Source organism: Barbus barbus, assembly GCF_936440315.1.
Source record: "Barbus barbus genome assembly, chromosome: 16".
Classification (NCBI taxonomy): Eukaryota; Metazoa; Chordata; class Actinopteri; order Cypriniformes; family Cyprinidae; genus Barbus; species Barbus barbus.
In genome coordinates, this window is record NC_136744.1 from 6,993,035 (window position 1) to 7,020,888 (window position 27,854).

A 27,854-nucleotide genomic window follows, 5' to 3' on the forward strand; every position below is an offset into this window, starting at 1 on the left:
TAATCTTTAATTTATACAGTCAAATATGCAATGCTGTTTTACATTTGATTACTTTATTAAATTTCTGTACTTAAAAACGAATGCTATAGACCTACCTAAAAAAAACCCTGAAAATCACTGTTTATTTTATTTGTATCACTCCTGTGGCGACATTTTTGAATGTGGCGCTAAAACCAAAAATGTTCTGTTTTATTTGAAACAGAGGAACAGGAATCTAGTTGTTTGATTGTTGCATGTATTGCTGCAGTTTGGAAATTAAATAGACAGTGAGCGGGTCTAAAATGTTAATGCTCAATTGCAATCGAAAATAGCGTAACATTAAACCTAACCGAAAGTGTGAATAAAAGCAAACATAAGAATGAAAATGCATTTTCCAAAGCACCCATGCCATTTTATCTGGCTAGTTTTGAGCTCTTTTATCAAGTTTTCTATTTCACTGTATTGTACCTGGCACTTCAAAATTGCAAGTGCAGTGCTGCACCAGGTGAGCTGCTGAGCAAGTTTACCATTTTAGAATAGCCATGCATATGGAGTGGGTTATGTGATACAGCCATCAAAATGTATTAGTTTAAAGGTGTTTGCTAACAATTTTGTGTATTTGGTGTAATACAATGTGTTTATGTGGTTTATGGTACATTAAGCTACATTATTGTTGCTCCTCTGTGCTCCGCCTTCCTGAAACTCGTCGGTTTTTACAAAGCTCATCGTTCTGAGAAGCGATCCAGTGCGTTGTGATTGGCCGAATACCTCAAGCGTGTAACGGAAATGTTACGCCCTTACCGTATTGTGATGCTGTGTCTCGGTGCGACGAGACCAAAACAATAAAACCCATTATAAACGAGGCATTTTTGCATCCAGTGGGGACATAATTACTAATTATAATGACTTATACTGTCTTTTTACGCATCATGCCGCGTATACATTACCATGTCTGCATTTGTGATCGGAGAAACGACAAAAAACACGCACTACTCTACACTGCTGAAAACTCGCGTTTGAATAGTCAGTGACAAATTCTTTAAGTAAGAAAACAGGCTGCGAGTCAGAAGCGCCAGACTGTCCTTGCAAAGTTGGAATGCCCCACTTTATAGAAACAGCTTTTGTGCATAGCTGGCAGGCTAACGAACTCCCAGGTTCAGGAAACAGTCCTCCGTAAAATGCGCTGCACACACTCTAATATTTGGGTTGAACTGTTCTGGAACGGCGTGGCCACTGATTTCTAGTTGTGTCCTCATTAGGAAGCCCAAACAAAGTACTTTCGCTTTTACAATGAAACACAGCGTCTCCACGACATGGCGGCAGCAACAATACTACAGCGAGAATAATAGTTCCGCCTTCTTTCATTGCGTATACATTTGGGTGGTGTTATGAAAATCTCCCCACATCGTGACGTAGACATGTGGGGGCATGTTTAAATGAGCCATTTTAGGTGGGCGTGGTCGAGTCTTAACTTTCATAAAGAATATCTCTTTGGATTTGAGACTTTAGTCTTTGCAACTTCAGGGATCTTATCTATGCACAAACAGATCGTAACACTCCAAAGAGAAAGGAAAATTTGAAATCGCATCATATGACCCCTTTAACAAATTGTGCACTAAAGTAAAAAGTGTTTTGAGGTCATAACATAATATTGTGCAAGGAACCATGCAAAAATAAGTAATACAAATAGGGAATAAAAGTTGTTGGTGTTTAACTTCCACTAATTTTGAATTCTGCTGGAAACAGCAGTGAATTGTATGTATAGGTACGTTTTTCATTTGGATTTAAAGGCATTTTTTACTAGTGCTGTGGGGTTTTGATCTATTTCGCTTTAAACTTTCGAGTTAAATTTCTTTTGACCCTTCTCTCATCACATTCCTGCTCTTTACTTGTCGTCCAGTTACCATAATTCTCTTCATCTCCCTGTGACTGACGTCCATCATCTCTGTGATGTTCTGTGTGCTATCTGTAGGGGCCGTGCTGCTGGGATGATGTCCTTCTCCCTAACAGGATTCATGGAGTATGTCAGTCACAAGACTGTGATGGCACAGTGGCGGTGAGTCTGCAACAATTTTATCGTATGTTAATTATTATTGTGCCACTTTCCTAAATGAAAAAGCACCTTAAACCAACAAAAGATGGTTAGTTGACACTGGACAAGCTTGTTAGGCTGGATTGTTTTGGAGGTTTTAAAGGACATTTGGGCACTTATAAGTTGGTCAGGCTGGGAGACGAGCTGACTGAACAGCTAACCCAGCTGAACATCAGGTTGGCTGGCTGGGAGAAGCTGTTTTTAACGATAGATATCAGAAGAGGACAGGAAACTGTGGTAAAAGACATTGGAAATAGACCTGCAACATGACACTGGGTTCAAACCTCAATTTTGAGGTCACACTTTTTATCATTACAAAGTCACTTACATTTTACCAAAGCTGTCAACATACTACATTCAGCCAGAATTTATTCATTTTACAAAGCCACATTTTCAGTTCAGACACCATTTTTATTGTGCCTTTTTGTCCATCTTGCGCTGTATTGCTGGGCAGACAAAAAGGACCGTCCACTGGTTGGACTAAATTGGTAGCTTTATCCCAGCTGGGTCCAATATTACTACCCTCATGCTGCAAATCCATAAAAAACCACTGCAGCTGGGTTGTTTGAGGCTGTTCGTGGGGGTTTGCAGTGCATGATTACATCTCATTTGTGCTTTTTGCAGGAGTTCTACCTGAAATGTGCTGCCCACCCCACCTGTGATAATGACACTTCAGCAGCACTGGACTTGATAATGCCCAACACACGCAGAGTGCCCTGCATCGCCTGCACTGACATCATGTGAGTGGCTCTTGGTTTTTCCCATGTGTCTATAGCTAAACCCATTATAGAGGTCGGAATGAGTCTACACAGCAAAGAACAAATCAGACAGTTCATTACAACATTAATCTCACCACGTCCTAAACAAGCCTGATGCTATAAATCAACAAAAGATAAAAGCTTTTGTCCTAACCAGCCAGGATTACAAACAATGCTATTGGTTGCTTGGTTTCTATTAGGGCTGTGAATTGATTAAAACCTATAAATAAAAACCCACAGCTACAAACATTAAATCCTCAAATTAACGAGCACTGGAAAAAATTTGAACACTGGAGAAAAAAATTAAAATAAATTAAAGATTATTAGAATACAAGAAAATAGTATTTCAGTCTTTCTACATTGTGAATTTAACAAACAATTACAAATAAACGACAAGTAACATATTTTTTAATATTTAAAATATATATCTATATATTACATTTTAAAATTATTTCAATAATCATTTATTTATTGGGATCAAAAATAATATACTTATTTGCAAACTGAATGTGATGTTTTTGGAAACTTCAATGTTAATTCCAATTAAATGAAATGCATTATATTTAAAATTTATATTAGCTGAATTTTAAAGTGCCATTTTGACTGACTTAAGTACATTTTTATACAGTAGGTCATTTCATAAGTACTTCTATTATTTTTGATCTATAGTTTAAGTGTATGGTAAAGCAAAGTATACTTTAATGTCATTAATACTAAAACTTGCATATGATGTATTTAAGTATATTTTTAATAACACTTTTACTATGACTCAATGGGATTGCAATTCAGTTGCAATTCAGTACATTTGACATATATTAACTTTAAAAGCAATCATTTTTATGTGCATTTTGGAATATCGCATGAAAAAATCTGGATGGAAACACCAAGGTGTGCATAAATTCTAAAAATGTGCATAAAAAAACTTGAGGATAAACCTTTTGCATAAACTACAATGGAAACACATTTACTGAATAAATTCTACCATGCGCATCAAAAAATTCATGTGACAATGGGACTGGATAACTTACTCGACTAACCAGTGGACCTATCTCGTTGCACAGCATCTGAAATGTTGTTTTGATTGTTCTGAAATGCCTGAGCAAAGTCTGTCACCAAGTATTTCTGTATAATTGTCTTACACGACTGCGTTCCCAAACAGCAGGCATCCACCTCCGAATGCAATGACAGCATTTATTGTGTTTCGTCTGCTCGCTCTGAGGCGCAAGTGATTCATCATATATTAAAAGTATTATATTCATTGACTTCTCCTTTTCTTAGTGATGTTTAGTGCCAGCTTATCAGGAAGTGACGATTTTGTTCTTTTTGACTAGTTGGATGGAAACGGTGCTTTATTTGCGAATGTTTTAGACGATATTCCAGTTTTGCGCATAAATTAAATTTGCATCTTTGGATGGAAACATAGCAGACAACGACTACATGGGAAAAATAACTTTCTAAACAAGTTTAAAACAAGTTTGACAGAGCAGTTTGTAGACCTTCTGATTGATCCATCAGAAAGAAAAATGAAACACCTGCAACACATTGCACAAGTAAACTGAAGATTGAGACAAACATTCTGAAAGACAGGCTGCTCGTACTCCTGAACCTACATACGCCTCCTGCTGTGTGGCCCTTCAATCAACAGTGGCCATTTTTGCTGAAAAAGCGGGCACTAAGTGTGTCCTGCCAATGAAGGTCAGCTATTAGCGGGGCGGTCCTGCAGAAACGCTCCTACCTGCTGCTCTCGCACGAAGGGTCGGGCGGGCGGCCGTCAAGCGCCTGGAGAAACCAGACAATGGAGCCCAATCACCAACAACCACCATTCAAATCAAGGACTGATTGAAGTAGCGCTGCAATTACCTTCCTGAGTAGAGCTTTGTTTTTCCACCGTCCTCCACTCCACTCTTCTTCCTCCTCAGAGATCTCCTCCATTTGTTTAAAAGGGCACTGACAAGGACACGGCCAGTCTCTTGCAGTGCAAGCAGGAGAGAGGGGTCAGAGAGGTGGAACACTGTGTTAGCAAGTTGACTTCCAGTCAAGTGAGTCTGCGTTTGAGAGTGAAGGGGGACTTCTGGAGAAATAGAAAGAAAATTGTCATGAGTTTTCAGACGGCTGTTTCTTTGCTTACTACACTAAAGTATCAAGGGTCTTTGAGATCATTTGAAGTTTTCTGAAGGTATTGAACAAGCGACATATCTAAACAAGCTCTCTATCTGCCTTCGTTTTCCCTGAAGCCCTCTCCTTATCAATGTCATGATAACTCTCCAGATCATATTTCACCCCAAAATCAGAAAGAATATAAAACTCTTATTTTGGACCATTACATTTTCATCACTGTTTAGCATGTTCCCTTCAAAAATTAGCATTGCCGTAAGGCAAAAAAATAAAATAAAATTAAGAAATCAATAAATAAATGGTTAAATAATTACATTGTGAATTGTGGTAGTTTTTTTTTTTTTTTGTAGTTCACTTTTTTTATTGGTAGATTTTTAGTTAAGATGTTATGAATGTTTAAGAAGTGTATTCACCATTTTTGCTTTTTTGCTATCACCAGGTCATTTTAAATGGTCTTGTGGTGTGATTAAAGTTTTTTTTTAGTACGAGTATTCCATGTCATGTGCCCATATTCTCTCTTTTTTTTTTTTTTTTTTTTTTCATTTGATTTTGTGATAAAATGTGAACTGAAAAAAATTTTCTGACAAATTTCTTGACAAATTTTCTATGTGATATATTTCAATATAACAAGTGTTGCCTTTGATATTTAATTTTGTGCTCAACAGATATGTTATTTTAAGTGGCTGTGATTGTATAACATCACAGGATTGTTGCTTTCAGTGTGGACAGAAATTATTACTGGAAACTAGTAGTACTTTTCCTGTAAACACTTTTATAATACGATGAGGAGTTGTGTAACTGTAGACTGTAAGTGTGACTCACATGGCCTCACCATGTCTTCCAGGACTCCAGTGCTGGTGTTTCAGTGTGCCGAGCGTCATGTGATCTGCCTGGAGTGCTTCCACCTGTACTGTGTGACCAGACTCAATGAGCGACAGTTTATCCAGGAGCCGCTGGTGGGCTACTCTCTGCCCTGCGCAGGTAAACATACCTTAAGTGTTCACCGATGTGAATGGCTATTAGTGTGTGTGTGTGTGTGCTTCTGTATTTGGTGTGTTTGTGCTGCTGCTGTGTTTGGCAGTGATTGATGGTGGTGTGTTGGTGGCTGCAGTGAAGAGGAGATACTATCAAATTGTTCTCCTTCAGTCTCTTACATACACAGTCGCTCTCACACACATACTCTCTCCGGGCCCTCACTGTGCCCCCGTTGGCCCACCACATCCGTTAATGCCACCCGGTAATGGGGCTCCGGGGAGAAGCATTGACCCCCTATCAGCCAGAACACCCCACCAATCTCTCACGCGCTGTATCTCTCTGTATCTACCGCTGTCTTGCCCTTGCACTCCTTCATTTATTTTGCTGCCATTCTCCTCCTTTAATTTTCTGTTTCACTCATATTTTTTGTCTCATTTTGTGCTCTCAATACAGTTTTGCCTTGGCTGCAGCCGGTAAAGACAGTCATACAAAACCGAATGTGCTCAGCTCACTCTGGGTAGAAATGGGAGTCATAGAGAATTTAATAATTCTGATTCCAAATCCACCTAATAATTCCAGTTACTTGTGTTTTATTTTTATTTTTTTATTTTTTTAGAATAATTAATTCCGGTATTATAATTCTGGTATTATACTAAAATACTACACGTACTTTTGGTAACATATTTTAGTGCTTTTTATTTTTTAAGTTTTGGAAATGGAGAAATGAGTTGCATTCATACAAAGATCTACTGGAGCTCAAACATACTCTATGCTTTGGATTACTAAGCATTTAATGCCATTGTAGGTTATTTAAAATATCTGATGGATGAACTTATGCCTCGGTTGAATTCATTCAATGCTGGCAACTGTGATCAAACTTCCCGGTGTTATGGACGCCGCCATCTTTGAGCTTATCGGGATCAGTATGATTACGTGAATTAGAATAAGGTTGTGACCTCAGCTCTTTATTCATAGAGATTTGTATTCAAGCAACTACATTCATCTTTGAACGTTCCCCAAACAGTGACTATGAATGCAGCCATCATGAACATGTTATTACTGATATTTTTATTACCTTTTCATTCTTGGCACTTTATTTTATGTTGGAATGTTTTTATTTGTAAATCAAGTATTTTTATGAGAAAATGTTTTTGTAATATATTGAAAGAATAATGGCAGAAGTTCCTTTTTATTTATTGGTAATTTAACCAAATGATTAATTAACTGATCAGGGAATAGTTGCTTAATCATCCATTCATTCAGAAATAAATAAATAAACAAATATCCGTTGGTTAAATGACTAATGGAAGAAATAATGAATAGATAAATTCTCAAATAAATACATAAGCAGCAGAACTGTATTGATGATGATGATGATGATAATAATAACAACAACAACAATAATAATAATATTGATAATGTTTCTTGAGCATCAAATCAGCATATTAGAATGATTTCTTGTGCGCTCCTCATTTGGGAGTCACACTCATGGTCTTCTGGACACCTGGAATGTAACTTTTTTTCTTCAGTAAAATCAATCTAAAATATTTTTGTTCAATAATATTTTTTCTTTTGTATTTTGAGATAATTGTATGGTACTAATTCATATTTATGCAATAATTATGATCAATTTGTCCCATTGAAAATAGTACAACAATTTTTTTTCTCTAATTGTTTCAATTTATGCAGTATTTCAGATGAAAATAGACACTAGGCCTTTAAAATCCAATTTTTGAATGCAGATTAGCACCTACTGGTGTGAGCAAAGAAAGAAAACCTGTAATTTCATGGTGTAACCACTAGTTGCCTGTATAGGACTCTATAGAGAGGCTTGTGAAGTCCCTAGTTGTTTTTAGACATTGTTTACTTTTATTAGGTTGTGGATTTAAATGTATATTTAGGCATTCTCAAAGACTACTTTTTGTCATGGTTTCTATTTTTATTGCATTATTATTATATAGGTCTGGTGTTTGCATTATTATTACTACACTCAACTCTGAACACAGAAAGCATTTTGTTTCACAAAACATTAAAACTCTAAAAATGTAACAAAAATGAACTGTAATGCTTTATCAGAGCCTAATCCTTCTGGGTCTGATCTGATTTCAACCTCTTATTTAAGTCTTCTAACTCATTTTGACTATATGGTTATAGCCATATCAATTCATTTGAGTGTGTAGAATTGTGTGTGTGTCTATGAGTGTGTGTGAGTCTGTGTGAGCAGATGTATCTGTTTTACACTCTTGATGTTTTAGAGTTTAACCCATTCCTTGCTGTCCACTTTTTTGCTGCATTGTAGTTGAATTATTGATTTTATTGTACATAGTTGCTGTGTTACAGGCACACCAGTTCATAGGTGTGTGTGTGTGTGTGTGTGTAAGTGTGTAAGTGGATGTGTTGATTTTGCACTCTAGATGTTTTAGAGTTTCACCCCTTCATTTTTTCTGCATTGTTGGAGATTTGTAGATTGTACACACAAGTTGTCTGTATTTAAAAAAAAAAATATTCCCCTTTCTCATTCATTTCCTGTGGTCGGTAATTTTTGACCGAAGGCCATGAGTGTGAATTTTTTTTTTATTTATTTATTATTATTTTTTTTGACCACTTAGCTTTTTTCGAATCAAGCCCTCAATTTTTTTGTGTGTTCACATACCAAGTGCCATACAAGTCACAGAGTTTCGTACCATTCTGGTGAAGCTACGAGTTTTAAAAATTCAAAATGTAAAATTCTCCAGTCCGAAATGACCGAAGACCGCACAATTAAGGATAATTTGACACTGAAGACTGGAGTAATAATGCTGCAGTTTTGCATTACAGGAATAAATTACATTTTGAAATGTATTAAAGTAGAAATATGTTAAATTGTAATAATATTTCAATTAGTATTTAATTTTTTTTTACTGTATCAAATAAATGCAGCCTAGATACAATAGACAGACAGACAGACAGATAGATATATAGACAGATAGATATATAGACAGATAGATAGATAGACAGACAGACAGATAGATAGATAGATAGATAGATAGATAGATAGATAGATAGATAGATAGATAGATAGATAGATAGATAGATAGATAGATAGATAGATAGATAGATGTGAGTGTTTGTCTTTAGTGAGTGTTTGAGTGTGTGTGTGTGTGTGTATTTGTGTTATTGTTGTGATGGCATGTTTTTGTGGCCATCTATCACTGCGTGTGTGGCTGCAGACTGGAGATTGTGTAGAAAGGTCAGACATCAGCCTCAAATGCCATTTCCACTTTTAAACAACTTTCAACAGTTCAGCCAAAACACACTTGTCAAAAAGGCACAGATGAAAGAGGCCAGTCACATCCACGAAATGTGAAGGAATGATCGTCTGCCTCCGATAAACACAATTGTGTGAGCTCAAGAAGCTTTTTCTCTGAAAATCCAGCGGAAGCCAGCGCACCCTTAACCTTCTTTTGAAATGAGCTTTAACATAACACCATATTACAAGCTGACCTCAAAGGCACACAATCTCCACTTAACATTTAGTCACACACCTTCGATGGAGGAGAGCGCACGGCATCCTGTGCAGGGTGCGAGATCTCATCCTTTTCTGTTGGTCTGTGTGAATCATTAGCATTAAGAACAAGTTGAATTTTACTGATGCAAATGTGCTGAAAATTACAGCAGTAATTTGGGCAGTAATGTACCTGCGCTTGCTGCTACACTGAATCATGCCATTATTTTGAACGGGTCACACTGTAGCATGACAACTAATTTTCTGTGATCTTTTGAAACAAGAGTTAGTTGTACTATGTAAACATGCTCTACTGAAATATACAGAACTCATAACCTCCTCCACAGTCCAAAAAAAAAAGAAAAGCAAAAATGTTCAAACTTTCTCAGTTTTAGTTTTCAAAAGGTCCCCCAGTCATTTCAGCCTGATCTTAACTATTTAAGTGGATCATTTCCGCAGATTGTTTTATAAACCTGTCACAATGTCATACAGGTTTTGCAAAGAGTTTAAATACATTAAAAACTGATGTATTTTCAGTACCACTGTAAAAAAATTAAAATAAATAATCAATTAATATAAAATAATAGAACCACATTTTTCACTTTCGTGTGCTATCAGATTTAGGTTTTAGAAACAGTCTGTCAGCTTTATTCTGTCATAATTTTTTAGTAAAGTTGCTTATTTGGCTAATTATACTCACTGACTTAAATTAATAAATTGTCAGTGGCATTCTAGCTCCCATTTTCAGAATCAGTTGACTCTCAACAGGATGACATTGAAGAAGATAAGCTTTTTCTTGGCCATTACAGGTTGATTGAAAGTGTATAAACAAGGCTTCCACCTCACTCTGTCGCCCGTTCTCCATTCCAGCGAAAACACTAAATAAATTGCAACCAAACGCCCCCATTTCTGATATACATCCACTGCTATTTTGCTCTGTTAATTAAAAGTTATATATATATGTGTGTGGGTTTTGAACCTGTTTACATCAAAAGCATGAATTATCATATATGAGATGTAACCCTTAAAATTGGTTTTGTTTGTACAAATGTATGTATTTATGTTGCACACTTGGCTCTCAATCTCAAAAATCATAAATGTAGCCTACAAATTGGCTTTCAAACTCAAACATGACAAAAAATGCTATAAAATGACAAAGTAGTAGTATAAAAGTAATCCACAAATTGGCTCTTAAGCTTAAAAATGACAACAACAACAAAAAAAACATCTGTATAAAATGACAAAATAGTATTATAAAAGTAGTTAACAAATTGGCTTTTAAACTGAGAAATTGCCAAAAAAAAGCTATAAAAAAAAAAAAGTATCATAAAAGTAGTCCACAAATTGGCCCTCAAACTCAAAAATTACAAAACCAAAAGATCTGTATAAAATAGTATAAAGTAAAAAAGTATCAAATAATTATAAAAGTAGTTCATAGTACTTATTTTAAGTCTTCTGAAGTCATACAATCATTTTGTGTGAGGAAAAGGCTGAAATATAAGTTCCAATAAGTTTCTATTTGTGAACAATTCATTTACATGAGATGCATCTTCCTAATGATTCGTTCACAAATCAGATGGATCCAGTTCTCAAGTTCACTTCCACTGTATTGTATGGAAAGGAAAAATGCCAAATGCCTTTGGAACAACATGATATTAACTTTTGGATGAACTGTTCTTGGCAATTTAAAATGTGTCTATTTTCTGAAAGTTATTCATCGATGTATACTTACATTTAGCTAATTCCGTCACAACTTTAAACTGAAGATATGTGCCCGCTACACTGTATGAAAGTTTCTCTCATTTTAGATGAAATTACAGTTTTTTTATATATATTTCACATCTACATACATTATTATTCCTGTCATTATTTCAGGTATGAAAAAATTCACTGGGATGCCCTCTACCACCTGCGGGTACAGATTTGAGAGTTAAAAAAATCAGATCATCCCACTTCTAAAGAATCTCTCTCTCTCTCTCTCTCTCTCTCTCTCTCTCTCTCTCTCTCTCTCTCTCACACTCTCACACACTCACACACTCACACACACACACACACACACACACACATACATATGCATGTTTCTGTGTGGGCACACTTATCAGACAGTGATACTGGGCTCAGCCGCCGATGGCTGGTGCGACGCCAGATAAGGTGGAATTGCTGCAACACCTGTTGGAGGCAACCTTGACATTTTATCAGCTCAGAAAAATATCCTTAAATACCACAGACTGCCTGCAGCCACTCCTAACACCAGTCAGAGAGTCAACTTGGGGAAAAAATCCAACTGAAACTTCTTTGCTGCTTCGCTTGGATCACTTTAGCTCATGCTAGTGCGGATCTGGGGACGACTGATGGTCCTTTAGGCATATATATATATATATATATATATTATATGTTGTGTAACTGATTAACGCGTTTGGTCTCATTCTGTCTCGTGTATCTTGTCAGTGTCTGCGGTTGCTTGGCCATTTGTTGTGGAAAAATAAGGAAGTGTGTCCCGCTAAATTCAATTAGTATTTTGTTAGATGGTATAAAAAAAGCTTAGTTTACCGTGTTAAGGCCTCCTCATGTGATGACCGAAGAGTGTACCGTGCGACTCCACCGGGCAGGGACACTGGCAAAGGATGTAAAGGATATATTTTTATTTCTCCTCTTTTTTACTACTTGTTTCACTTCTGTTTCAGTTTTTAAAACCATTTCTTACTATGTAAGTTGTTGTTTTTAGCATGTGTGTTTGGTAGTGTTATTTCTTAGGATTACGGTATAAACTATACTGTCGTGATTTGTATTTGCTATCTATTTTAATTTTAGTTAAATAATGTCTGAATTTATTATGTCTGTATAGGTCTTTTATTAAGTTTTAGTTTTATTTAATTTGAGTTATTTTAATACTTCAACAAACTAAATGGAAATGAAATTATATATATATACAGTGCCCTCCAAAAGTATTGGAACAGTAAAGACACAATTGCTCTGTTGGCTGTGGAGTCAAGACATTTACAAATATGATTAAAAGATGAATATGAGACAAAACTACAGAATGTCACATTTTATTATTGGATGATTCAACACATAGATGTTTTACCAGCTAAGACGTTCAGCACTTTTAGAGTTTCATCCCTCTATCTGATGTGAGCATAAGTATTGGAGCAGTTGCCTCACAGATCTTTCTAAGTGATCAGCTGTGTCCTGTTGCATTCATTCTTCAGATATTAAAAGCAGGGAATGTGTCGTATCAGGTATATCCATTACTTCTGTATTCTGAATCTTGCATTCGATGATGACACACACAAACCAGGATGAAGATGAGGGAGCTGACTTTGAGAGAAAAGCAAGCAATTTGGATGCTAAAAGAAAAGAGGAAGTCCATTAGAGCTCTAGCAAAAATAAAGGGCACGGATAAATCAAGAGTTTGGAAGCCACCAGTGACACCAGCAACCAACAACGACCTGATCAGCTGAGAAAACAACAGTAGTTGATGACAGACAAATCATAAAAGCTGTGAAAATGAATCCTAAAAGACATGTCTGTAAAATCACCAACAACTTCCAGAAAGCTGGGGTGATGCTCTGACAATCTACTGTCCTCAGGAGACTTTGCCACAGAATTACAGATGCTACACAGCAAGATGCAAACCTCTGACCAGCACCAAAAATAGAAAGGCAAGATTAGAGTTTGCAAAAAAGCACAAAGGTGAGCCAGAAGAGTTTTGGAACTGTGTTTATGGACCGATGAGACAAAGATGAACCTTTATCTAAGTGATGGGAAAGCAAAAATGTGGAGAAAAAAGGGAAATGCAATGATCCCAAGCAGACAGCCTCATCTGTAAAGCATGGTGGAGGTGGTGTCATGGCATGGGCATGCATGGCTGCCTCTGGAACAGGCCCTCTCTATTTTACTGATGACTTAATGTATGATGACAGTAGCAGAATGAATTTGGAAGGGTACAAAACCATCTTGGCTACCAATATTCAAGAAAATGCCACCAGATTCATTGGGAAGTGCTTCATATTGCATCAGGACAATGACCCAAAACACCCTGCCAGTTCAGTCAAGGAATTTATAAGGGCAAAGAAATGGAAAGTCTTTGATTGCCCAAGTCAATCTCCAGATTTAAATCCGATTGAACATGAATTTCACCAGCTGAAGAGGAGAGTAAAGGCAGAAACTCCACAAAACAAGCAACAATTGGAATTGGCTGCATTAAAGGCTGGGAAAGCATTTCAAAGGATGAGAGCAAGAGTCTGGTGATGTCTATGGGTCACAGACTCACTGCTGTGATTGTGCGCAAGGGATCTGCAACTAAATAATAGCTTTTAATCTTTTATATCTGCCTTATGTTCAACTTTCCCAATACTTATGCTCACATCAATGAGTGGGATGAACTCTAAAAGTGCTGTTCTTTTTATTTGGTAAAACATATGTGTGTTGAAACGGCAAATAATAAAATGTGACATTCTGTAGTTTTGTCTCGTATTCATCTTTTAATCATATTTTCAAATGTCTTGACTCCACAGCCAACAGAGCAATTTTGTCTTTACTGTTCCAATACTCATGGAGGGTATTATATATAATAATATAAAAATATCGCTGACCCTAACCTGATTCTGCCTCCTCCCACTTTATTCACTTCCTAAATTGTCATATAGTGGAAAAAATCCATAGACGCTTATAGTAAGTGTCTCTGGCAACTCGGTTGAGGCTGCGCCTACCTGCCTTCCGTTTCATCTTACTCCTTCCGTTTCCATCATACGCCTTCCGTTTCCATCACACGCCTTCCGTTTCCATCTTACTCCTTCCGTTTCCATCTTACTCCTTCCGTTTCCATCATACGCCTTCCGTTTCCATCATACGCCTTCCGTTTCCATCATACGCCTTCCGTTTCCATCACACGCCTTCCGTTTCCATCATACTCCTTCCGTTTCCATCATACTCCTTCCGTTTCCATCAAACTCCTTCCGTTTCCATCATACGCCTTCCGTTTCCATCATACTCCTTCCGTTTCCACTATACTCCTTCCGTTTCCACTATACTCCTTCCGTTTCCACTATACTCCTTCCGTTTCCATCATACGCCTTCCGTTTCCATCATACTCCTTCCGTTTCCATCATACTCCTTCCGTTTCCACTATACTCCTTCCGTTTCCATCATACGCCTTCCGTTTCCACTATACTCCTTCCGTTTCCATCAAACTCCTTCCGTTTCCACTATACTCCTTCCGTTTCCATCATACTCCTTCCGTTTCCATCATACGCCTTCCGTTTCCATCATACTCCTTCCGTTTCCATCATACGCCTTCCGTTTCCATCATACTCCTTCCGTTTCCACTATACTCCTTCCGTTTCCATCATACGCCTTCCGTTTCCATCATACTCCTTCCGTTTCCATCATACTCCTTCCGTTTCCATCAAACTCCTTCCGTTTCCACTATACTCCTTCCGTTTCCATCATACTCCTTCCGTTTCCATCAAACTCCTTCAGTTTCCACTATACTCCTTCCGTTTCCATCATACGCCTTCCGTTTCCATCATACGCCTTCCGTTTCCATCATACGCCTTCCGTTTCCACTATACTCCTTCCGTTGCCATCATACTCCTTCCGTTTCCACTATACTCCTTCCGTTTCCATCATACTCCTTCCGTTTCCATCATACTCCTTCCGTTTCCATCATACGCCTTCCGTTTCCATCATACACCTTCCGTTTCCATCATACGCCTTCCGTTTTCGTCATACACCTTCCGTTTCCGTCATACACCTTCCGTTTCCATCATACGCCTTCCGTTTCCATCATACGCCTTCCGTTTTCATCATACACCTTCCGTTTCCATCATACTCCTTCCGTTTCCAAAATGTCTGCGTAAAATATATGAATAGAAGAGGTAAATATATGAATGTGAGCATTAAAATATGTGACTATGAGAGCAAAAATGTATGAATGTGAAAGGAGAATGTACTGTAAGTGTGTGAAAGTAGAAATATATGTATGTGAAAAGAGAATATAAGTGTGTGTGAGAATAGAAATGTATGTATGTGAAAGGAGAATGTAAGTGTGTGAGAGCACCAGAATGAATTATGGCTTGTACGGCCCCACATATGTGTGTGGTTGTACATACACATATATATAGTTGTTGTTTTTTTGGTGTTTGGCTTAGTGTTATGTTAGAATCATTATTATACTCTTATACCTTTTGTTCTTTAATATTTAGAATTGTTTGTAGCTTTATTTATTTTTGTCATTTAAATGTTAAGTTTTAAATTTTGTTGTATTTTTATTTAATTTCTTTATTTAAAAAATGTGTATAGGCAGTATTTATAAAGTTTTAGCTTTTAGTTTTGGATCTGTTTTAGTTGTTTTAATACTACAATTGATTGCCTCTGTTGTCCTCATTTGTAAGTCGCTTTGGATAAAAGTGTCTGCTAAATGACTAAATAATAGTAGTAATAATAAATAATCCATGGTAGACTGCTATCCGCTTTAGATGAATAATCCTAGAACTTTGTGCACGGTACATCAGTATTCCTGTACGGATGGCATGATCTGGTGTAAATTTATAGGCCTGTTGGGATTTTTATCAGCTCTTTGCTCTATCTGTAAGTCTGTATGTCTCTGTAAAGGCCTGTGCTGCTCCAGGTGTTCTGGAAGATTTTCTGCGAAGATTCATTTCCCTTCTTATAAAGGGAATAATGTCGTGAAAGTAAAATAAACAATAAAAGCGTCCCTTCTTAGATGAAGGAGGGTGGCATTAGAAGAGAATCGGGAGGATAAGGCAAGGAAGAAACTCAAGGGGGTCAAGGTTCGGCTGGTTAGCGTGGGCTGCTTGGCTCTTTTCAGGGCATTTGACGAGCATTCACAAGAGTCTGTGTATTCTTTATACGAGGAAATTTATTATTTCACAAATATTTCTTTATAGTAGTTTTAGCAGTGTCTTTTTTGTGAAGAATATACAGTGTTTAGATCACATATAAATATTTTATTAGTACATGTTTTAGTGGTGCCTGTTTGTTTGCTGTATTTGATGTCACTAGTGAAAAGTTTGGGACTGTATTGTTTTTTGTTTTTTTTGCTTTGCTTGGCTTTATTTTTACTTTACTTTTGATTTGCTTTGCTTTGATTTGTTTTGTTTTGTTTTCCCCTGTCTGCTGTATTTGATGTCACTAGTGAAGAGTGTAGGACTGTTATTGTTTTGTCTTTTGTTTTAGCAGTGCCAGGTTCAGTGTAGTTTTGTTTTATGAATTCTTGTTTTGCTTTGCTTGTTTTGTTTTCCCGTCTGCTGTATTTGATGTCATTAGTGAAGAGTTTGTGACTGTTTTTTGTTTTAGCTGTGCCAGGTTTAGTTTAGTTGTGTTTTGTTATTGGTTTGTTTTGTAGATGTTTTACCAGTGCCAGATATTTTCGTTTTGTTTTTTGTTGTATTTGTCAGTTGAATTGGAACTTTGTATTATTGTGGTGCCTTCAGCGAATCCACATCATGGTACCATTTCCCTGCAGTTCCAGAGTGATTAGTGATTAGATGAATGGGAATGCTAATGGATAGTAATATAAAGTTGATATTTTCTATGGATATGCATAAATAAGTATTAAAGTAATAATAATAATAATATCAGTCAGTTAGTCAGTCAATCATTCTTACTTTAAGTTAACAAGAGGGCCCAAAATCCGAACACTGACACCAAGGTCATGGGTTTGATTCCTTTTTTATATAATATTATTTGATCCACCAAAATTGTTATCATTTATGTGTGCAATAGCATAAAATACTTGACAAAACAAAGTAAGGACTGAATAATTTCAGTAACTTTCAACACTTTTATGTTCCAGTTTTGTGTACAGTTTAGTATTCAGACAGCTGAGTAGCACAAGACAGCAAAGAACTGATTTCATCCTGGAAATATTATGAGAGTAGATGGAGTGGAAAATTGCTGACTTAAATTAGTCATATCTTTCTTCTACAATGATTCTCTTGCTCTCACTCTGTTTCTCAGTAGGGCTAGCTGTCAAAAGAACGATCTTCTTGATTTGAACATTCACTGTATATGTATGTTTCTGCAGTGCACAGTATGGGCTTTGATATAAACAAACCATTGCAGCAGTGTTCAGGTACGCCCCTGTTGGCTGAAGGCAAAAGGTTACAGTTCAGCATTGAATAAAACTTTCTCCCTTCAGACGAATGAGTAACGGTGCTCCGGCGAGGCTTTTCAGCTGTCTTTCTCTCAGTTATACACACACCCACATGGCTCTGTAGGTCGACTGGCTTTGAACTTGTGAAGCTCAAAGCCTGGCCTCTGTGGCAGTGGGTGCATGTTCTTTGTATTTTATGTATAATGTGATAAAGCGAGCAGGGTTTTGAGGGGCAAACCCAACCGCTGAATAATAGAATACAAAAAATTCTTAGACTTCCCCGAAATCCATGCCAGCGAAAGATGAATGAACGAAAAGCAGCTCTTTTATATGATACCTTGGCTCACTGTCTAGCAGCCAGTCATCCAGCTCATGCTGGGTTTACACAGAGATCGAGGCGACAATGTGACACACTAACATAAGTGAAACACTTGCTCATACAGGGCTGTGATATTATCATGATATTCTCCAATATGGCCTATTTAAAGAAGTAAAAATGGTTGCAGATTTTTGAACAGAATGTAATGTAATTGTGCAAAGAGTGACAATGATAATATCCAACATAGACCTGTATCGCACCTGTAAATAAGTAAATGCCCTTTATACCTGATTGGACAACATTTACTGTAGCAGCAATAACTGCAACTAGAGTTTGATATGATTGGCATATCACTGAATTCACACTTGCTTTGATGACAGGTCAAAGGCAGCAAGGCATCCTCATATACTCACTGACCACCTGTTTAACTGCTTGTTAACACAAATATCTAATGAGCCAATCACAGGGCAGCAACTAAATACATTTAGGTATGTAGACATTCATTTTTAATTACAAAACATCAACTGGTTGTTAAATACACCAAAGATGAATTCAGGCTATTCCTGCTTGATCTTTTCAATTTCCAACTATAACAATATTCCATTGACTGCCTCATAGTAGGGGTCTTATAATTAGACTAAATCACTGTTAGCTTTCCAGGTGTCAACAAACTCCAAACAAATTGCGGAAAATGATGCTATGCGAAGCTATCATTTGGTCTTCAGGTGTATGTTTATCAACAGAGATAATAATTTATCTTTTTACACATGCCTACAGCTTCAAATGTCTTCTAGGTCTAAATAGGGTTATTGTCAATCTAAAGTTGCAACTTTGAGTGATTTGATGGTTTTTATTTGCTTCTTAATTATCGTTATCTATCTAGATCTCCCTGGGTGCACACATGTTTGCTTGGCGTCATACATCCGCATCATGGAGTTTAGAGGTTCCACTTCCACAGCTAGACATCTGACTTCAATTTGCGTTTACTTGCTTTTTCATAAAACAGACGTAATAAATTTCAACATTCCAGCATTAGCATAACATATTTATAAAATCAACACCACCTTAACACCTTGAAGTGAGTTTTGAGACAAACTAGCTTCATTTGTTTTCAGATGCAATGACAGTAGGAGATTTGAAAGTGTGGCTTGAGGAAATAGTTCACCCAAAAATTCAAATTTGCTTAAAATGTACTCACCCTCAGGCCATTCAAGATGTACATGAGTTTGGGGAGTCACGTGACGTGCTCATGAACCTAGTCGCACTTGAGTAGAGCTCCGTACGTTTGGCCTCTTTTTGCTGATTTTTTCATTTTGTTTTGTTTTATTCATTGGTGGTGCTTTACCTGATGGGATGCAGTCGTAAACATCAGGAGTTGTCTCCGTCGGCTTCTCAGATTAAGAAGAAATCCAAGTCACCGAACTCAAGCGATATGATGGACAAGATGGCGAACACTGTTACACACTTTGAGGTTTTCAGATTTTGAAATTGTATCGGGTGCAGATATGAATTCTGTAATGTCGCATATCCTAGATAGATCTGGACCAAAGGAATCACACTCTCAAGCTTTATGTTCTGACAAACTTCAGCAATGTGTATCCTCATCCTCGTTGGTGGACAGTTGGCGTTTATTAAACCCTTCTGCAAAGTCTTTCACTTTCTTTTCTGATACTCATAAATCCTATTCGCGAATTGACTATATTTTCATTTCTACTTCTTTATCTTCAGCTGTTCGTGATGTCGATATCTGTTCCTTATCTTTGTCAGATCATGATGGAAATTTGTGCAGATTATCTCTGATCCCTCTGCCATCTCGTGCCACTAGATGGCGATTTAACCCTAAATTGTTACAGGATGAAAACTTTTGCAGTCAATTCAGAAATAAATTTGGTGAGTTTATTGAAATTAACCAAGGCTCAGTGGATGATCCTCACACTTTGGAATGCAGTTAAAGGATTTGTAAGGAATAACTCAATTTCATATGCCTTTTTCCTTCAGAAAAACCAACACAAAAAGAGAGTTGAACTGGAATCACAGCTCCAGAATCTGACTAGAGATAATCAGCGTTGTTTCTCAGACAATACACTCAGTAAAATCATGGTGGTTTGGTCCGAACTCGATTCATTACTGAGATCCAGGACAGAATTCCTGATCCAAAGATCCAGGCAGAATTATTGTTTTCAAGGGAGTAGACTAAGCCACCTTCTAGCCCTAAGATTACACAACAGTGAAAGTTTGCTAATATTTCAGCAGTGAAATCCCAAGCTGAGCTCATTATGACAGACCCAAAAGACATTAATATAGCCTTTCACTCTTTTTACTCTAACCTCTATACTTCTTCTGCTGATGGTGACCCTGACTGTTTTGCATCTTTTCTGTCCATCCTTGATTTACCTTTGTCAGATTCAGATTCGGAATACCTGGCTGAACCGATCACTCTTCAGGAGCTGGAGTCAGCAATTCGATCTATGAACAAGGGGAAATCCCCAGGCATAGATGGCATTCCAATCGAATTGTATACTACTTTTTGGTCTGATTTAGGCCCCCTCATGCTAGATATGAAACATTTTTCAGTTACTCAAGACTCATTTCACCCATCTATTAATATAGCTGATATGTCTCTCTTGTTAAAAAAAGATAAAGATCCGACTTCCTGTTCTGGTTACCGGCCACTTTCTTTGATAGGGACTGATGTTAAATTATATGCTAAAGTACTATCTCGTCATCTAGAGAAATTTATGAATAGGCTAGTTTATCATGACCAAACAGGATTCATTAAATCTTGCTCCGCTTCGGATACCTTATGCAGGTTATATCATATTATTAATTCAAATAATAGTTTGTCCTCAATTCTAAAATTGATTCCATGTCTCTTTCTATATCTATTCCATTGGTTCAAAACTTTAAGTACTTGGGGATAGATGTTTTTCCTTCCCTACAGGAAATCGTCTTAAAAAACTATAATGGTATTCTAGCCAAAGTATCCTCAGATTTGGAAAATTGGTCTCGTCTTCCTACTTCTTTTCAGGCCCGTATATCGTTGATTAAAATTAATGTTCTCCCACGTATCAATTTCTTTTCTTCCATGATTCCTCTCGCTCCACCGGTTGGCTACTGGAATAAACTAGATGCATGTGTTTGGTTTGATCCTGAGGCTTCTGTGTCTTGGAGAGCAATTGAGGAATCTATCGTTTATCCGTATAAATTGAAGCATCTTGTTTTTTCGGGAGTTCTGCTTAGGCAGTGTAAATCTTGGTTTGGTCCCATTGTAACCCATCTCGTCTCCACATGGAGGGATGTTGAAAGACGTTCACAACTAGCTACAAAATGGCATAGAAATTTTGATGTGATGTGATGCAAAATTTTTCGAATCGAAAATTTTGCATCACATCACTTGCTCACCAGTGGATCCTTTACAGTGAATGGCTGCCGTCAGACTGAGAGTCCAAACAGCTGATAAAAACATTACAATAATTCACACCACTCCAGTCCATCAGTTAATGTCTTGCAAATCAAAAAGCTTGTCAGAAACAAATCTATCAACCATTGTTTCTCTTCCTCCAGTGTCAAAATCCACCAACTCATTTGTTTAGAACTGTTTTGGACTGTTTTCGCTTGTAAATGGTGGTGCTTGATCTGTGAATATTTCTCACCTGATTTAGGAGTGACAGCTTTTTCACTGGAGAAAGCTATATACAGGACTCGTTTTGAAGTTAAAAACATCTTAATTAATTAGTTTCTTACAAACACGCAGCTTTTCACTTCACAAAACATTAATTGATAGACTGGAGTGGTGTGGATTACTTGTGGATTATTGTGATGTTTTTATCTGCTGTTTGGACTCTCATTCTGACGGCACCCATTCACTGCAGAGGATCCATTTGTGAGCAAGTGATGCAATGCTAAATTTCTCCAAATCTGTTACAGTGAAGAAGCAAACTGTATCTTGGATGGCCTGAGGATGAGTAAATTTTCAGAAAATTTTCATTTTTGGATGTATTTTGGGGCCACTCTGCACTGACACACACACACACACACAAACATTTCAGGGAAGGAACCAGTCCAGAACCTTTCCACCAGCATCCTGACAGCAGGCTTCCGAGGAACATGACATTAATGTTAAAGTGTACGTCGGGCTCCTAACAGTACAGTATGACATTTCAGTTATGCAAGGCTGGTAAGGTTAAAATAGAGACATCAGAAAGACAATTCGTTTGGAAATGGATTCATCCCAATCAGTTCTGTTACTCTTTCTCTATAGAGGAGATGTTGAGATTGCTGAACTTCGAAGCACCTTATTACACAATGGAAACTGTTTCAACATTAATATGAGCGAAGTGACAATAGGGTTTTCAGTACAGTCTCTTAAACACCAACTCAGGGCCCAATTACTGACAAAAACGAAGCTGACTCACTGACAGCAGGGCATTATGGGCCAGCTAATACTAGAACTGTTGACGTGGAGCTTGCGGCTGACACTGAAAACATGATACTCTAATGTGTAGCACTTGCTGAAACCCACCGCATTATGCAGAAACGCTGCTGCTAATGTGCTTCTTGTGACACGAGGGATTTTGAAAGCCTAATTTCAAGAATAATGTTGAATAGTTTTGTTAAAAGGCAGGACTGAACTGAAACAAAGCCTTTTTTTTTTTATAAACTCTGATACCTTTGGAATATGTCCAGGAGCTTTGATTATTTGTATCCTGGGCAATAATCGGTTTTCAACCTTTTGATACTAGTCAGTGTATATCTTATGTATTGGGTCTGAAATGGTTTATTTAATATCATTTTTTAATTGTGTATTTGTTTCAGTCAGAGGAACATCATTTCAACCAAGCAACCATTGTTTATTCAAAATGTTTTTTGCAGGAAGCAATACACAGCACAAATCTATTTATAATACTTGTTTTCATGTTGTTTTTCACTAAATGAAGACAATAAAATATGATTGATGTTCACTTACAGTTGGGCAAAACAGTATTTAGTCAGCCACCAATTGTGCAAGTTCTCCCACTTCAAAAGATGAGAGAGGCCTGTAATTTTCATCATAGGTACACTTCAACTATGAGAGACAGAACGGGGGGAAAGAATCCAGGAAAACATATTGTCTGATTTTTAAAGAATTTATTTGCAAATTATGGTGGAAAATAAGTATTTGGTCAATAACAAAAGTTAATCTCAATACTTTGTTATATACCCTTTGTTGGCAATGACAGAGGTCAAACGTTTTCTGGAAGTCTTCACAAGGTTTTCACACACGGTTGCTGGTATTTTGGCCCATTCCTCCATGCAGATCTCCTCTAGAGCAGTGATGTTTTGGGGCTGTCGCTGGGCAACACGGACTTTCAACTCCCTCCAAAGATTTTCTATGGGGTTGAGATCTGGAGACTGGCTAGGCCACTCCAGGACCTTGGAATGCTTCTTACGAAGCCACTCCTTCGTTGCCCGGGCGGTGTGTTTGGGATCATTGTCATGCTGAAAGACCACGTTTCATCTTCAATGCCCTTGCTGATGGAAGGAGGTTTTCACTCAAAATCTCACGATACATGGCCCCATTCATTCTTTCCTTTACACGGATCAGTCGTCCTGGTCCCTTTGCAGAAAAACAGCCCCAAAGCATGATGTTTCCAGCCCCATGCTTCACAGAGGTATGTTGTTCTTTGGATGCAACTCAGCAATCTTTCTCCTCCAAACACGACGAGTTGAGTTTTTACCAAAAAGTTCTATTTTGGTTTCATCTGACCATATGACATTCTCCCAATCCTCTTCTGGATCATCCAAATGCTCTCTAGCAAACTTCAGACGGGCCTGGACATGTACTGGCTTAAGCAGGGGGACATGTCTGGCATTGCAGGATTTGAGTCCCTGGCGGCGTAGTGTGTTACTGATGGTAGCCTTTGTTACTTTGGTCCCAGCTCTCTGCAGGTCATTCACTAGGTCCCCCCGTGTGGTTCTGGGATTTTTGCTCACTGTTCTTGTGATGATTTTGACCCCACAGGGTGAGATCTTGCGTGGAGCCCCAGATCGAGGGAGATTATCAGTGGTCTTATTTGTCTTCCATTTTCTAATAATTGCTCCCACAGTTGATTTCTTCACACCAAGCTGCTTGCCTATTGCAGATTCAGTCTTCCCAGCCTGGTGCAGGTCTACAATTTTGTTTCTGGTGTCCTTCGACAGCTTTTTGGTCTTGGCCATAGCGGTGGCTGACTAAATACTTTTTTGCCCAACTGTATATGGACCAATATAACAATCTAAGATACAAAAATGCCATATTTACTTAAACATAGACTACAATTTAAAAGATTAGGGTTTTTAATGTTTTAAGTCTCTTAAGCTCACCAAGTCTGCATTTATTTGAGCACAAATACAGTAAAAACAGTAATTTTGTGAAATATTACTACAATTTAAAAATGTAATTTATTCCTGTGATGGCAAAGCTGAATTTTCAGCATTATTACTCCAGTATTTAGTGTCACATGATCCTTCAGAAATCATTCTAATATACTGAGTTGCTGCTCAAGAAGCATTTCTTATTATTAGTATCAGTGTAGAAAACAACATTTTTGTGGAAACTGTTATATATATTTTTTTTGATGAATAGAATGCTCAAAAGAACAGCATTTATTTGAAATAAAAATCTTGCATTAAATAAAAATCGTTCAATGTCTTTACTGTAGCTTGATAAGTTTATTGCATCCTTGCTGAGTAATAGTATTAATTCATTAAGAACATGACTAGATACTTTCATGATAATTTTTGATTGAAGATACTAACAAATTAAACTGAAATTGATAGTTTGAGCTGACTCACTGAAATTATTTGAATTTACTCACTATATTACAATTTAAAATAACTCTTTTTTTTTTATTATTATTATTTTTTTATATATTTTAAAATGTAATTTGTTCCTTTTTGGGCAGCCATTATTCCAGTCTTCAGTGTCACATGATCAGTTGTTACTGACGTTTAAATCACAAATTATATTACAACAGTAATACAAGATCTTAAAATTTATCTTAAGGCCAATTCACACTGCACAGATAAACTCAACAAATACCAACAAACTAGTCTGTTGGAGTTTGTTGGATCAGTGTGTTACCCCTGTTGGTGTTTGTTGGATCAGTGTGTTACCCCTGTTGGTGTTTGTTGGCGTTGGTTGGAGTGTTTCGCCAGACTGAACATGCTTAATCAGCGTTTGTTGGGTCGTGGAATGTCTGAGCAGTGTGACCGGTTTTCCAACAAACTCTGATGTGGCCACAAACCGTTTCCATGACGATGCGCATATTTCACTTAAAGCGTGCTTCACCCACGGCCTCTTTCGTTTTATTCGCCATCTTTTCAGGCGAAGAATGACACGCAAAGACATTAATAACAGTACAATTTTGATTGTGGTTACAGGATCATCAGTTTCATCCCCAATCAGACTTACACCATCTACACCAGACGTGAGCGACACTAGAGGTTCTATTTAATCATTGACGCTGTCTACACTGGATGCGGCACGATGCGACAACTGTCGCGTCCGGTGTAGACACGGTGTTACTTGACTCTGTGACTTGAAGTTTGTTGGGGCAGTGTGAACATGACAGTTATTTTTAATTAAATTCTAAATCCAACAGCCAACTGGAGCCAATTTGTTTGTTGGTGTTTCTTGGCGTTTGTCTGTGCGGTGTGAATCGGCCTTTACTTGGCCAAATGCATTATTCAAAATAGTGCTATAATATAATTAATTTGGTAAGATATAAGCAAAAAGATACAAGCAAGATTATATGTTTCCCATATTTGCAAAGATAAATTAGTTTGATTTTGTAATTGTATGCTTTTAATCATCTTAAATCTGAATGTGTACAAATGTAATTCACAGTGGCATCATTGTTACATCAGTCAGTGGAACAACAGCTCCATTAATCCTCATCACAGTGACTGTCACATTTACACACTCTCTCTCTCTCTCTCCTTAATCAAAGAGATAATTAGAAGATAATTAGTGGGTTGGAAATTTGGGCAAGGAATAGAAAAAAGACAACAGTTTTACTTCCTTCATCAGAGGCCAGATTGAGGCACAATCTGTCTGGGAGTCAGTCTCCACACGTCAGGGGAATTAGGAAGGTGTGGAGGTATATGTGTGTGTTCACCTCCACACGACTGGGAAAACAACCCGTCTCTCATCACAATGAATGGATGCGGAAAAAGAAAAGATCATACACAATGTGTTAAAGTAACTTCAACTGTGATTGGTCACTTTACATGTCAGTCAAACATGTTGCTTTTCTCTAAGTGGGTAGTTCTCGACTAGAAAAAGCAAATTGATCAAAATCTGGTTATACTAAACTGAACTCATGCTAACTATCACAAGTGTAGCGACAGCGAGATATAATTGTCAGTAACAGTGGAGGAGGATTCATAAATGCAGTCTATTGAATCATAATTTAGTCCATTAGTGCAAAATTTAGTATATTAAATCATAATTTAGTCCATTTGAAGAAGGAGTAGCTCACATTAGATAGTTGTTATCTCTAATGGAGAGTGTAAGGCTTGAATTTTAATTCAGACTTTTATGTTCTTTAAAGCCACGCACTCTCTCGTATCGGACGACATTTCCATTTCTCATTATTCTCATGCTGAATGCAACCACTCGGCCTTTTTGTCTGGTCAGTTGCCCTTCATGCTGGAGAAGGACATTAAAAATGAGATTTGGAGGGCCCTTTATCACTGCTGGACGGCACGCCGGAGGCATGGCCAGCGAGGAGGCCCGGTGAAATATAGCGCGTCTATCTGCTGAGGAGACACTAACCATGCTTTTATATGGGTATTGATTCACTGGCCCCTCTCTTTATGAAAAAGCCGCTTTTTTGTTATCTGTTTCAGCGAGTTATTAAAGAAGAAATTGAGTCATAATTCTGATGGATTTTTGTAGCATGTTTGGGCCCATTTTGCACTTTTTTCCTCATTTCTGTCTCTCTTTCTCTCCGTCTCATCTCATCCATTCCTTTGCATGTCTTTATTCACAGTTATTCTGCACATGTCATGTGGTTAAGTAATGCTTGCGTTTTAATTAATAGGCCATTTTAACATCTCAATTCACATTTTAAATTTGATAGACAATATACAGGTAAAATACCCTAACAAATGCATTACTCTATACAGTGGTGTCCAAAATTATTAGAACACTAGTATTTTCACCAACTAAAAAAATGGCCTCATCGTGATCCAGTCTGTCTGGAATGACATGAAGAAACAGAACAAACTGAGACTATGGTAACGTCTCCAAGATGCTTGAAGAGACCTACCTGCAAAGCGCAAGTGCACCGAGGGCAAAAGCTGCTTTAAACGCAAAGGATGGTCACACCAAATGTTGATTTAATTTAGATAATAGAAGTTAATTGATAAGAAAATCTATTTATGACATTATTTTTGACAGCATCCTCATTTTACAGCATTTTTACACAAGTGCCTAAAACTTTTAACAGTACTGTAGCTTTGCAGGTAGGTTTTTGTAGCTTACTCCGTTGTGGGCATATCCACTTTCAAGCAATTCAATTGGACTTAAACAGCTTGCACTTTTACATTTAGTTCACAAATCATAGTCAGTCATGACCTAAATATAAGTAAGGCATAATTCGTGGCTAGCTGTGCATTAAATGATTTTAATGCATGACATGGAGGCAAAGAACCACCCGACACAGAGCAGAGAAAGCAGTGCATTAATATAGAACAGTGATTAAACTGACTTGAGACTACTTGTGCAAACATTTTAATGCACACATGCCAGCCAATCAGAATCGAGACAGACCATGGTATTATTTTCAATAATCAACACTAAAATAGTAACTTTTCCATGAGTCGCACACACACTCAAAATCCAACAATCTCCCGTTGAGACAGCTGATTTCCATGCAGGGACAAATATTACATTTAACCAGTTAATTCAATCAATCAGTCAGAATACTACATACTGATACCAATGAAATTGTAGCAGCATTAACAAACCAGCAGTTCAATACAGGGCA

The 27,854-nt window shown here is 37.4% G+C and overlaps 1 protein-coding gene across 5 annotated transcripts in view; it reads left to right on the forward strand.

Moving 5' to 3' along the window:
* Nucleotides 1–27,854, forward strand: part of LOC306882824 (E3 ubiquitin-protein ligase parkin-like) — a 119,372-nt gene that overhangs the window by 58,336 nt on the left and 33,182 nt on the right. For all 5 annotated transcript variants that reach the window (XR_013785298.1, XM_079437748.1, XM_079437747.1 and 2 more), the window contains 3 exons: nucleotides 1,952–2,035; nucleotides 2,696–2,811; nucleotides 5,789–5,925. Coding sequence is in view for 4 of the 5 variants with exons in the window: in XM_079437748.1 (XP_079293874.1) it covers nucleotides 1,952–2,035; nucleotides 2,696–2,811; nucleotides 5,789–5,925 (337 nt within the window). In the remaining variant the exon portion in view is untranslated. The remainder of the gene's footprint in view (nucleotides 1–1,951; nucleotides 2,036–2,695; nucleotides 2,812–5,788; nucleotides 5,926–27,854) is intronic.